We start from the raw sequence: 14,682 nt of genomic DNA, 5'->3' as shown, positions 1-14,682 counted from the left end.
CAACACAAGTCTTTCGCAGACCTGCTCACCTGTTACTAGACAAATACTGTCCGATTTTCTCTTGGTTGTTCCACAGCAGCCTGTGCAGGGCCAAAACATTCCCATCACTAATGAAGGACAGGCTGTGGTTGAGAGAGTCGCTCGCCGGGCAGTCAGAGGCGATGTCCAGGAAAAATCTAGAAGGAGAGCCAAAGTTTAAATGAGCTGGTGACAGGAATTTAAAAATTTAAGATCATAATCGCTTTCTTACCTTCTGGCTGCATCAAAATTACTCTTCACAAAGTCATTAAATGGCCTCATGTGCTCCTCTTTTGTGAACAAAACATGGTTGGCAATACTTTGCAGGATCTGTCAAATGAAATACAAGTCTGTTTAAAAAGGAAACCTCCAAATCTTTCCGCTTTACAACTTTATTGTACACTATAAAATATTGTATTTCATCATGCTTCTATTAATCCAATAAAACACTCAAGGCCATGCACTGCAGTGATTTGAAGCATTTTTTTACTATTATTTAAGTGGCTTATTGTTTAAATAAACCCTGCTAGATGGTAGGGTTGCCAGATCTGCTTTTGATTTGGCAGACCTTTCTGGACAAGCATTGGAGCTGCAAAAACCAACTTAAGCTGGCACAAACTGTTTTCCAGCATGGACATTTTTTTAGGAATAGTAGTATTAATTTCTTTCTCTGCAAAATACTCTCACCTTCGACATGAGTTTAAGGCCTCTTTCTATCCTGGGCGAAGGCTTTTTGTCGAGAATCCCAGCCTCATAGGGAGAGACTATAGCTGGGTTCACGAAACGCAGAAACATGGCACTACCTACTGCTCCAATACTGTTCTGTGGGAAGCGTTGGCTCACCACCTGAAACCAAAACACAGAAATACACAGGAACATGAAAGAAGGATTTTATGAGGCAACATGATGCTACTTCATTACGACAGTTCCAATCCAGAACCAAAATGCATAACAGCATTAATACATCTGAACATTTAAAGTCAAATCGGGCCAAATTCTGGTTTATTGGAGGTGTAGTTGATCATATGCCATCTGTTAAATAACATGAGGTTCTGTGAGGGAACTATCTGAATGAATTGGCACCAGAGGCTTTAGAGTTAAAGTGTAGAAAGCAGTTTAAAGCTGTTAAACATTTCAATGATGGCACAGGTCTTCACCAGTGACCTTTAAGAATGTTAGAGAAGAAGAGAGGCAAAAGCAAAGCATTTAAAATGGCACTATAAAGAGAAATGCGTTTTACTCTGAATAAACCTTTCAAACTGAACAGTCAAGTGTAAAAGCAATCTGGCAGTCAAAAAGGGACCAAATTGCATCACTGCATTCAATGCCCTGATCATTTCCAAAAGGCCAAGGCCAAAAAATCCGCACATCAAATGAAGAGCAAAGTTCAAGGTCCTCGGAACAGTCGTTTATTCCTGAAGATTTACATGGAGGTGACAACAAACAAAAAAGTGACTGTGCACACACATACAAAAAAGCAAACGTTTTATCCAGGACTGACAGGTTTGCTTTTTTGTATGTGTGTGCACAGTCACTATTTTAGATGTAAATCTTCAGGAATATACGACTGTTCTTTGCTCTTCGTTTGGTGTGTGGCTTTTTTGCCTTGGCCTTTTGCATTTTTCTTCTATTAATTGAATCTACGCACCTAATTATAATCGTACTTTTTTGCTTCAACTAACTGGCACAGAATTTTTTTCATACTTTTCATTTACTGATCATTTCCAACCCTCAGTCCTGAGAGTGACGGCTCATGCAAAGATGATGGCCAGACCTACAGCGTTTGTGGATTTTTCCTGCTGGTGGTGCTAAGAGATACATTCAGTGGAAGCTTCATCTTGCCAAAAATCAGGAAATTAGTAGACATGATTTGATGTAATGACAGTAATGCAGGCCAGAGGTGCGCAAGAGTCTCAGATTAATGAAGTGAATCGAGACAGGAAGCAGATACGTCCGCCATTCACACTTACTGCTTTCCTCACTTCCTTTCTGTCTTTGACAGATGCTTTAGACAGGAGAGAGTGACAAGTAGCCTACAGAACAGAAATGAGCACAAACAAGTCATGGCACAAGCTAACACCCACACACACACACACACACACACACACACACACACACACACACACGTGCACGTTTCCTAACTACTATAAATGCAAAGAATGTGCATGGAAAAGTCTTTTATAACATTACAAATGTTTTTACTGTCACTTTTAATCAATTTAATGGATCCTAGCTAAATAGAAGTATTAATAAAAATAAAAAAAACTGACCTCTAACTTTTGCACTGTAGTGTAGTATAAACTTTTTACCATTATAATTCATTCGGCAGAATTCCTCACATTTTCCTGCACAACTGGCCTCAGTTATGTAGCACAGTTAGAATGAATTTATATAGCATTCGTAAAACCAATCTTTTGTAAATTGTCACTCTTTAGTCTATTTACACAAACTTAAGCGCAAAAAAAATCGTTTGCAGATTCTATGTGACTTTTCCATCAAATACACACAGACTTGTCAAATATGTATTTTACAGAAACCAGTTCTACAGCCTCAACACAATTCAGATTTAAAACCACATTAATTAGATTCCAAAGGCCATCTCATTTGTGATTAATTGCACAAATAAGACCAGAAACATACGTCCTGATTTCATGTTGGCTTTAAACTGTTTAGCCCAACACTCAGCCTCCACAGGACATTAGTAATATCATCACACATTAACATGGGGATACAGAGATACACAGAAACCATCTCCACACAGGTTTAATATCCTTCAGGCATCTTTGTGCTCCGAGGTTTCTTCAGCCTCACCTGAAAGAGACAGTGACAGACGCTGCGGAGCTGAGGAGGAAACTCGCCAGATGAGCTGATTATGGCCTGAAAGAAGCGATCAGTCATCCGTAACAGATTGCGCTGGTTCTCTTCCAAATTCTCACCAGTCTCAAGTCTGCAGGAAGAACACACCTGAATTATCTCCAACCAGAATCTGACTATCACATATGTATGTCTGCTGTATTTAATGGATAATAAGACATTGCACCAAAATAATTTATCATATAAAAGTACACAAAATGTCCTTAAAATCAAACATTAAAATATATTTACATCACAATGAACTGCATAGGCCCAATGTTACGCAAACTTATTAATATGCTGGCACAGGCGCAGTAGGAAAATATTTCTATTTCTAAATACTAATTGAATTTAAACACAAAATTAACCACATTTATCTTTATTAACCACACAAGACACATTGTGGTCGGTGCAAACCAGTTTGAATCTCTATTTACATTCCTCTAGGTTAGATTCTCTTTTACTTTGTTCAAGGTTTGGGGATGACAGCATGTTTTGCAATCTGTCCATGATGCTTCTTCCTAATTTGCCTAGCTTTTATCAAGTGACAGGTGAATTTGCACCAACATGTCAGTTGCGAATCACTGATTTATAGGTTCAGTCGGACAGATACCTGGTGGGATCAACCTCAAAGCTCAGCATCTGCCACTCAGTACTCATGATCACTGCCCTGAGCAACGGCTCCAACAGCTTCTGCAGATACGTGGCCCCGTATACCTGGAAGAGGGATTTCCCATGAGTTTCCAAGAAGGAAATTCACAGCTTAACTTAATCTGGATCATTTGCCTATTTGAATGATCATTTGACTTCAGTACATGCCAAGGGAAGCGTAGAGGCACCTTAAAGCAGAACGTCATGATTTTACTGGCCAGGCTGTTGCCACGGAACAGCGTTTGCATGGAATCTGCCAACTCAACCTCCTTGGAGAACATATTCCACAGGAGCTGATACAGGAGATGCCTCGAATCAAAGAGAGTCACCAGAACACGGGCCAGTTCATCCTGAAAAGACCAAACACAAGACAAACTAAAAAAAACATTCAGGCTGTGAGTTTAGAGTAAAACAATACACAGATTTTGCCTTTTTTTAAATTGAAAATATAGTGCCTCACACCCTTATCATTTGTAAGTGCACTGGGGAAAAAAAGTCCGATATAAATTCCTCAAACTTGCATTACAAAATTTCATTTGCAACATTTCAGTCAGTTTTGCATTTTCTGCTTGCTAATAGTGAAAGTACAATGTTTGCTAGGTTTCAACTTTCACAGGGGGACGGAGGATGACAAAGTATTTAAATTAAAAAAATTATTATTATTATTATTATTGTTACTATATTACAATAATCTAATTGTAATCTAAATCCAAATGCCACAAAAAATGTAAAATTGAAGAACTAACATTTCTTGAAACTTTTGCAATCACAAAATGAATTGTGCTTAATTTATCATTTAATATATCAATACTCACAGTATTTGTTAATAAAAAAGTTTGAAAACAAGCAGCTTTGTCATAATTACTGATAAATATCAGAAATAACGTTTGTGAGAAGGTTGAGAAAAAACTTTCCTGGATAAAATGAAAGAAAATAAATAGTAGTTAAGTTAAACTCAAACATCAAAAGAGATCGAGAAAGAGAATGAGAATAATATCGATGGCTGAATAGATAACTAAGTGTAAAAAAAAAACAATTCACAATTAATATGTAAATCTGACCATTGCCAAATCAGTATCCAAATAATCATTGATGGTAAGATTTTGACTTGCAAAGATTTTACTATTGTACGTCAATAAAAGATTCTCAAGTTTGAAAGATTCTTAACATTATAAAAGTTAACCAAGTTTTTAAAAATGTATAAAAAAATTAGACAGACAGACAGACAGATAGACAGATAGATAGACAGATAGATAGATAGATATAAAGATTATTTGCATAAAGTACCCACCCACTGTGAACAAGGGACCACATTGGCCAGCGCCATGGCGATAGGTAACTCCCCCTGATCCCCCATCATTGTGACAAGTTCCACAAGCCTCTCAAAGCGATCGGCCAGCGCGGTCTCGGCCAGCGTGTCAAACTCTGTCCCCTGCTGCAGGATCTTAGTCAGGACCTCCATGAACGTAGCTCTGGTCTGAAGGTCCTTATGATAGCCCAACCCTGAGATAGAGCAGCAGGCACACAGTTTGATTACATGTGTGAGAAAGTCAAGTCGTATTAATTTATATAGTGCTTTATACCAGACAGATTGTGTAGCTTGACAGTAATAAAAACACAAAAGAAACCTGTTCACATTGCAAGGTTTGCCAATTATGAAACAAGTTCAATTCAGATACAAGCAGCTCTACAGAATTAATTCAGTTCAGTGTTGATTCAATTTAGTTCAATTACAGTGTTGCTGTTACAATATTAGTGTCATTTTCAAGCTTAATTCTCTCCTAGTGTTGAACTGATTGCATATATTAATATATGCTGCTAGATTTGTCACAAAATGTCATTATTTGAACTAAAGATAAAGTTTTATGACTGATTTAAAGGGTTTGATGAGTACCGTTAAAGTAATTAAATTAAATGTAAAATAAATAAAGAATACATCAATATTTTACAATATTAATGACTTTAACCCCTTAACTGTCACTCACGTTTTTGAAGATAGACTTGAATGTGCATGATACAAACTTAAATTTGTATAATTCATGACTGAAAACATTTTGTAACATGATATTGATGTACCATTTACATGGTAATGCAATGTCTGATTTTAAAATGGGTTTTAAATTATGAATTTTGAGATTTTAAGTTTTCAGTCGATACATAATTTCGGATGATTTCTAAAATGTGATAGAGAAAAAGGCAACGAGGAAGTCTTTTTTTTAAACAAAGGTCAAAACTCCTGTTATAATGTAGATTTTTGAGGGTGCACTCTTGTCATAAATTAATCTATTACTTTTCCTACATCATTTTTAACAAAAAAACATTGGTAAAATATATATTCGGTACAGGATGACAGTTAGGGGTTTAAAGTGTTCAATGAGAGGTTTACGGCTCGATTCTCCCACCGATAGAGTGCATAAGGCCACTGTCCACGTTGGCGTTGAGCAGATTGGACATGGCCAACACAGTGCAGTGTCTTAACGACGCCAACCGCCTGGACATCCCTCGCTTACGTCCAGCCACCTGCTGACCGTCATCCTCCACCTCACTGCAGTCGTTCAGCAGGTTCATGAACAGAGTGAAGTACCTGTGGAAGACAGCAGGGGGGCAGAGTGAAGAACTACAGACCCCACGACGGGACACTTTAAGGCTTAGTGTTTTATATGGAACATGAGTCTTACTTTAGGAAGAGCTGAGATTTGGCCTCCATCAGCTCCACACCATCCCCCTCCTCTGGCTGAAGGGGCAGCCCGGCCAGAAGAGACACCACCGCCTCCATACTGGCCTGATCCAGATCCCTGCCGTTCAAAACCAAAGAAAAAATTTAACCACTAAAAGTCATTTTTGATTTGTCCTGCACATAATGGTTATCAAGGTTTCTCAAGCCAAAAGTCCAGCGGAGGATGTTCAGTAAACCATGCCATCTGAATGTTACCTTGTGAGGCATTTGACATCTTCGTCAGCTGCCTGGTTGGATGTTCCCATCACCCAGTCCGTCAGATACTCCACCATCTTATTCCTGAGAGACACACAAATCTGATGCATCTCCAGAGAAGAAATAAAACATTCCAGATAATCCTACTAGCAAATAAACAGCAGGACAACAGTAGCTTTTCGTTGTACCTGAACTTCATCTCTTGGCAGAAAGAGAGGTCATATCTGCGCTCCATCATGATCTCTACCAGCTGGCACAGTTTTGTTTTAATGTGGATGGCATGAACCATGTTGCCAAGAATATGCACATACCTGCCAACATGCATAATACTTATGGTTTAAGCACACAGAAAACAACGGTTAGGGTTACATAGATGAGGTTTTGTCAAAATTGCAAGAATCAAAAAATTAACATTAACACTTAGTATAGGGACCAACTCTCACTGTTAACTCGTTGCTTATTAGCATGCCTATTAATAATATATTGGCTGTTTATTAGTACTTATAAAGCACATGTTCTGCATGAACACATTCTACATCTCTAATCCTGCCCAATACCTAAAATAAACAACTACCTTAACTAACTATTGATAAGCAGCAGATCAGGAGTTTACTGAAGCAAAATTAATAGTTAATGGTTTGTTAATAGTGAGAATTGGACTTTAAAATAAAGTGTGACCAAATTAAATTTAAAAAACGTATAAAGTAAAAAAAAAAAAAGGTATAATAAATAATTAAATTATAATAAATAATATAAATAATAATTATAAAAGTTTGGGGTCAGTAAGATTTTTTTTTAAAGAAATTAATACTTTTATTCATCAATGATAGATTAAACTGATCAAAAGTGACAGTATGGGCCCCCAATTATAAGCTTTTTTAGCTTCTTTGGGGGACCCATTTCACTTTTTTCCACTATTTTGGTATTTTTAGTAAATACCAGCCCCAAACTTTTGAACAGTATAAATATATAAACCTTTTTATAATAAATATATTATAGCAGAAATCTGAACTTCTGGTACAACCCGCCAAAATAAATAAATAAATAAACACCTGTAATGTAAAGCCCTGGACAAATTGCTCAAATTCCTCTTTAGTAAATGTTGAAAGACAAACATAACCTTTTTTTTAAAGATTTATATTCACAGAAAAGCTGACACTAACAGGCAAACAAATGACTTACCTGACCAGGTTAAGCATCATGGTCTCAATGCTGGCTTGACCCAGATGCTCTGAGCTTCCTTCCGTATTGTTGTCAAGAAGGTTCTTCATGATGGCGATTGTCTGCTCCACAAACTGTGTGTTGGTGTCATTCACTGGCACCTAAACATATGACCACAGAGGCATGAGTACCAATGACATTTAATGTAAGTGACATAAACATATATATATATATAAACACATATATACATGTACACATATATATATATATATATATATATATATATTAGGGGTGTAACGATACGCGTATTCGTATTGAACCGTTCGGTATGAGGCTTTCGGTTCGGTACCCGGTACGCATTATGGAACGAACGGTTCGTAGGACTAATTAATTATGTTTGGAAAATTAAAAAAATTGTGAAATATAATGATATGTGTTCAACAAGGTAGCCCAATAACCCAAACGACGTAACAAGCAACGCCCCTGACACCCCCGAAGAAGAAAAAAACACCAACTTATATGTTTATGTTAGGCTACTCAGTCAGGCGCTCGCTCACTCAGTAATACATGCTGAAGGCTCGTTGCAAAATGGCCAATGCGTTTAACAGACCAGAAATAGAAGATCCTCCAATAACCAACAGGTCTGGTGTTTGGGTGCACTTTGGATTCCCTGTAAGCTATAATGGTGATGGCAAGAGAGTGGTGGATAAAAAAAACAACGATATGTCGCATCTAGGGTACACCAGCGGGAATACAAAAAAAAAAAAAAAACACCAGCGGGAATACTTAAAACATGTCAACACATTTACGCCGACATCACCTTAGTGTGTCAGTATCTGGGAAAAGACGAAAAAAGGAGAAACATACACGCAACAAACTATCCCCGCAGCATTTAGACAGACATTTCCAACGGATTCAAACAGGGCAAAAGACATCACCACGACGATTGGTAGGCTACACTTACGTTATAGCCGCAGATATGAGACCTTACTATTTATCATTCATTCTATCATCACCATTATAGCTTACAGGGAATCCAAAGTGCACCCAAACACCAGACCTGTTGGTTATTGGAGGATCTTCTATTTTTCTGGTCTGTTAAACGCATTAGCCATTTTGCAACGAGCCTTCAGTGCGTACTGAGTGAGCGAGCGCCTTACTCTGTAGTGGAAAACGTAGGTTTTAAGAACATGCTTAATGTAATTGAGCCCCGTTACAATATTCCTTCATGAGCCCATTTCAGACAGACCATAATTCCTGCTTTGTTCCAAAAAACATAAGTCCTATAGAGAACCAATTGAGTAAAAACACACTCAATATAAAGAGTTATAGAGTTCCATATAAAAAGTTACATCTTTGTATTTGTTCATAACTACTACAATAATATAACATTTTCATTTTTTTTTATAAGGAGCTGTTTTTGTTTTATACAGTATGCTGCTAAGAAAACACCATAGAAGATGGGTAAAAAATAGCTCCATCATTGTTCAATGTAAAAAAAACAAAAAAAACATATCATTTGTTAGTTTTAATAAATAAAACATTTTTTAAAAATCAAGGAAATTTATCTGCCAATTTTTTCTTTTTGCTGTATCTAAAACGTACCGAACCGTGACACCAGTGTATCGTATCGAACCGAACCGTGAACTTTGTGAACCGTTACACCCCTAATATATATATATATATATATATATATATATATATATATATATATATATATATATATATATATATATATATATATATACATATATACAGTACATATATACATATATATACATATATACAGTACATATATATATATATATATATATATATATATATATATATATACATATACATATATATATATACATATACATATATACATATACATATATATATATACATATACATATACATATGAAGTAACTATGGCAAGCTGCCTCACCGGCCCCTGGGCATCAAAGAACCTGCTGATGCCGTTTTTAAGTTTGTTGAACAGCATGGGATAGAGCGCTGGACAGAGCTCCAGCCCCACCAGGTCTTTGACATTAGTGCGGATCTGATAGCCCTTCTCATGATTGCACACCATCAGTGACAGGAGACGGTCCAGAAATCTACTTAGGGGTGTCTCTGGGTTCCCATCACACGAGGCCATGGACACCATGGAGCCCTTGCGATCATTCAGGGTGCCCATGGGAGGACTGTAGGTGGCCAGAGCAGACGTGTTCCTCTGCTGCAAACACACTCCACCTAGCGCACACAGGAAGCCTGTCATATTGATCCATTCCTAAGGGATGAGACAGAATTAAATGTAAACAGCCAAAACTTCATCATGTCTTGTTTATCTTTTTTTTTTTTTTTTTAACAATGGTCAATTACCTTATTATTGGTCAACTGAATTATTATAGGGGTTAGCAATTATTACAGTAGAATTGTATACGTATATATACTCAAGGGTGCACATAAGTTTTTCAATTTGGTTCTCACGAGAGCACCTAGAGATTTGATTTGGTGATTTGATTTGGAGTAAAAACAATATAATAATCAAATTATTTTAATAAAATAATAAACAAAATACTATTAACATTTAAAAAAAAGAGTATTAAATAAAAACAGAATTATTTTATAAATTGGATACATTTTGTACATTTAAAAAAATAAAAATACTGCAGGGTTTAATCAGTCAAATTTAAGACTTTTTAAGACCTTTTATGACTATTAGGATTTGAATTTATGACCTACACGAATTACTATAAATAACTTCAGTCATTAAAATTCCTTTCAAAAGTCTTTTTTTATTATTGACTTTCATTGAAAGTAACAAGTTTTATTATTTAAAGAGTTATTCTATTATTTCTTAAGATTAAGAAACTGAAGCCTTCGCCTTCTTTTTCTTGAGTATCAAGAACACAGAAACACTTAACAATTGTAACATTGTAAAGTAACATTGTAAATTAACAATTATTTTATGGCGTTACTTTCCAAAATAACAAGTGTTATTGGTGTTTGGTCACAGTATTCAACACCCACAGGCAGGGCTGTAGCTGGGGTTTGCAGGGCCCCGCTGAAGGTTGTACCAGTGGGCCCTGTTTGAAATGGTTTAATTCGTATGTTCGTTCCTTTTTATTTATTTTTGCTATTTACACAATGTTTAAGTTTTTTTTTTCAAGTTTGAAGGTGTCCAGGTACAGAAACTGAATAATTAAATGTAAAATAGCACTGGATAGTCTTCAATGTAAAAATTAAATATACAATCAAACCATAATTTATTCAGACACCTTGAACATTTCTCACATTATTACAGTTTATTTGCTATTGCTTCTAAAATGGTTATAAAATATGACAAGAATTTAGAGTTAAACTCTGTCAGAACAAATTCGTCTTGATAATGTCATAACTTTGATAGATTGTACGTAATGGATTACAATCAACCAAACCTACAGACAACTGTTATTATGACAATATTTACACTACGATCAGTACTTTGTTGACCAATTACCAAGCAATGCTTCATTTTGTTCAGACTGTGGTGTGAAAAGGTTGAATTAGCAATTCAGAAAAAAAAACACATAAGCAATGCATGGTGCTTTATAAGGTGCTGAATAATTTTTGGTCCCAATTTTATATATAGATAGATAGATAAAACATTTATATCTATCTATTTCACTAGAAGTTCACTGTATGAAGATTTTTTGGGTATAATATGTCACAGTTTGCTTATACTCACTTACATAAACGTATTAAGGGTGTACTCACACTAGCCAGTTTGAACCGTGCCCGAGTGCGTTTGACCACCAAAGCGCGGTTCGTTTGACTAGTGTGAGTGCTCCGAACCGTGCCCGGGCGCGGCTCGATTAGCCGGCCCTGGCCCGCTTGGAAGAGGTGGGCCAGAGCACGGTTCAGTTGGACTCGGGCGCTGTTCGCATGCAGTGTGAGCGCTAACTGTGCTGGAGCACGGAACAGGACGCGTGGCGTCACGGTTTTGCGACGCTCCAAAAGTGCAGCTGCAAAGTCCTTGCTGCACTTCAGCTGGTACCTTGCAAACCTCCTCATACGAGCAGCACGATTACGTGAAAATTTTCGCGCCACTAAGGCGACACATCTGTTTAACAACAGGCTGTGAGAGGGCTGTGGACCAAACGACACAAAATTATCCACAAAGAAAACAGAGCGATGGACTCCATTGTGTTCAGAGAGCGCCGCTCTTCCTGTTTATCCCGAAACCGTCGCGCACCATAACGACGTAAGCGTGCTCCGGCACGAATGCTGAAACCCTATGTGAGTGCAGGCCAGAGGGGGAGTGGGGAGGGGGGACAATCGTACTCGGGTCTGGTTCATGGCAACCGTGCCTAGTGTGAGTACACCCTAAGTGTCCTGTCCCTACTAGTAAAATATGTATATCAAAAATTATATCTGGAGTCTGGATAATTTTTGGTTTGACTGTGCATAAATTCTTGTTAAAACTACAAAGTAATGCAGTCAAGAGCAGCGAGTGATTTTTCTTTCATTTTCTTGGATTAACATTACAGCAGCTAGTAGCTAAATTAGGCGCGGTCACTTTAAGAGACGATGAACGCATCTTTTTCCTCAGCTGTTTACTTTCACTTAAGAAATAACTGACAAATAACTGAAAAAAAAAAAGTTTTTGAGCATACATTCCAAGGCGGGTATTTTGACATATTTTGTATGTATTTTTTTTCAGCACAAGAGCAAAAAGAAGAAAATTCGGTGTACAAGCGTTTTGAGAAGCCTTTCTCTGCGTGAGCCCTGAACACCGTGGTACTGAATTGGGCTCTTTCACATCCTTTTGTTTGTTCAAAACCAGTGTTGCCAGATTGGAAATGTCCAAGTATCGTACCAGAAGTTCAAAATTATCGTATTTGGAAGAAAATTATCGTACATGAGTCAAAAGAGTTATTTATCTATTCTAAGCCAACAACATTTTGACACGACCTGCAAATTACCATAATAGATAACAAGGCTTATTGTTGGACGGAAGCAGTGAGACAAAATACTATCCCTTTATTTTCAGTAACTGTCTGTGATGTGACGCGGCGCATATTAAAACATATTAAAATGATTTTTAACACTTGCTTTGAAGTGTCCAGTGAAGAAGGAATTTAGCTGTTGCTGCTTGGTGCAGTTAACTCCACATCTGAGCCGCTGTCATTGGAATCCTGCGTGTTGCCAAATGTTGAAGGGGTTCTTGCTGTCATGGACCGCAACTAGTGCTCGTTGGCTTTAAAGAAGGGCACTCTCCTGCATTCTTAACACACCCTCAGGTGCACACAAACGAGTGTCTGTAATGAGCCAATTTCGTGTATGAGAAAAGAAGCCCTATGACTGCAACTACCATCATTTAAATTTTCATAAAATTCTTAGATTATCGTACATTACGGGATTTTTTTCATTATTGATCGTACATCGTACAGAGGTAAAAATTATCATACAAATACGATAAATTATCGTACGTCTGGCAACACTGTTCAAAACTGCGATTAGTATTTGTTCGTTCATGTGCAGGAGGGACTGTCCGTGATACGCGGCTCTCTCTCCACACTGAACACAGCGCGCGAGTAACCAGCTACTCAGTTCAGCTTTTCCGCGTCTTGTGTTTGGATGCTTGATACCGATTGTTAGCGACGGGCTTGAGCCAGGGTCAGGGTATATTCTGGCAAACCGTTTACCAATCACGTTTCTCAATCGGCAAAGCAATCTGTGGTACACGCCTCTACCAACACACAATGGGTAACTCGCGAAGCACAAAGTTCCTCTGTGTTTTCTCAGCACTATATCATAGAAAATACGAGGTTTGAGAAGTAGAAGGCGGGGCAACATTTAAAATATTTCAAAGTTAAAGTTCATGCAAACAGATTTTAATAGACAAGTTTCAGTCAAATATTTATGGTTTATGCCTATAACAAAACCCAGTGTTAAACCATCTCATATATATTTACATATATATATATATATATATATATATATATATATATATATATGTAAGTTATATAAATAAATTACAATATCGTATTTAAGATTTGGTTTTAGTACAGCTTTGATTAAAGGATTTGATCCACTTCAAACGTTGACTACTGTATACACACACACACACAAATAAAACAAGTAGTTAAAATATAAATATTTAGAATATATAAAGAAAGTGTTTTTTTTATGAAAAACAAGTAGCCTAGATAGAAAACGAACAGAGAGCAGGTAGAGGGTAAAGAGTTTTCTTTATTTAAATGCAAACATGTAAACAAATATGTACAGAATTATGTGAAGTTACATATTTACATTATTTTTACAGTTACATCGTGTGTCACAATGTCCCATTTTTTTTGGAATCGGGTTTTTTATTTAGGCCTAATACGACATTCTGTTTAAATGGTTAATAAAAATGATTTGCCCCAATAGGAAAGAAAATTTCTGACACTGATAGAATCATTTCTGGTGAGTGCAGGTTTGAAGTAAATTAATTTCATTTTTCAGATTTCAAAATTAAATTAAAAAAAACGATTGGGATGAAACCCTGATTTTATGCTGATTCTTGACAAAAACGACAGTCTTCTTTAGGCTATTCATTTATTTTATGTGAGAATTAAGAATAAAAAAATTCTGCTGGCAGAATTTGGAAGAATACAAATCATTAAAGCACAAAAATCTGCATTTATCTTAAAGTAATTAGTTATTTTCCTATCAATACATAGCTGCTAAATATAATTTTTCACTTGCTGCCTTTCCAACATTAGGAAATAGGGAGCAGAATTCTGCTCACTTGTCGCCAATTCAGACGAGATCTGATAAAGCCATGGATTTACAGTAGGCCTACTAAGTGTAGTTACTTCAACCTTGATACTACATCAATAATTTGATAACTGAAGAACGGCACACAGCAGTAGATAAGCTGATGCTAGGTTTAGACATAACACAAGGAATGAATTAATTTGTTTTATTTGTACAGATTGCAATGTAACTGCAAAATAATGTATATATGTAACTTCGTAGTTCTGTGCATACAGTATTTGTTTACATGTGCACTAGAACTGTTTGTAAGTGTGTATTGCTACTAGAACTTAAATTTC

The 14,682-nt window shown here is 36.6% G+C and overlaps 1 protein-coding gene across 2 annotated transcripts in view; it reads right to left on the bottom strand.

Annotated features, from left to right (window-relative positions):
- LOC132132857 (neurofibromin) overlaps positions 1–14,682 on the bottom strand; it is a 68,442-nt gene that overhangs the window by 37,693 nt on the left and 16,067 nt on the right. Inside the window, exons 20-33 of one of the 2 annotated variants that reach the window (XM_059545383.1) lie at positions 9,546–9,887; positions 7,637–7,776; positions 6,643–6,765; positions 6,455–6,538; positions 6,201–6,317; positions 5,925–6,106; positions 4,814–5,025; positions 3,711–3,872; positions 3,485–3,588; positions 2,830–2,965; positions 1,989–2,051; positions 706–864; positions 251–348; positions 30–176 (exon numbers count right to left, since the gene is read on the bottom strand). In XM_059545383.1, coding sequence (XP_059401366.1) covers positions 30–176; positions 251–348; positions 706–864; positions 1,989–2,051; positions 2,830–2,965; positions 3,485–3,588; positions 3,711–3,872; positions 4,814–5,025; positions 5,925–6,106; positions 6,201–6,317; positions 6,455–6,538; positions 6,643–6,765; positions 7,637–7,776; positions 9,546–9,887 — 2,069 coding nt within the window. The remainder of the gene's footprint in view (positions 1–29; positions 177–250; positions 349–705; positions 865–1,988; positions 2,052–2,829; positions 2,966–3,484; positions 3,589–3,710; positions 3,873–4,813; positions 5,026–5,924; positions 6,107–6,200; positions 6,318–6,454; positions 6,539–6,642; positions 6,766–7,636; positions 7,777–9,545; positions 9,888–14,682) is intronic. The other variant, XM_059545384.1, reaches the window with a different exon arrangement.

This window comes from Carassius carassius, chromosome 49, assembly GCF_963082965.1.
Source record: "Carassius carassius chromosome 49, fCarCar2.1, whole genome shotgun sequence".
Classification (NCBI taxonomy): Eukaryota; Metazoa; Chordata; class Actinopteri; order Cypriniformes; family Cyprinidae; genus Carassius; species Carassius carassius.
Note: the sequence above shows the minus strand (reverse complement) of the source record. Positions and strands in the feature narration are given on the sequence as shown.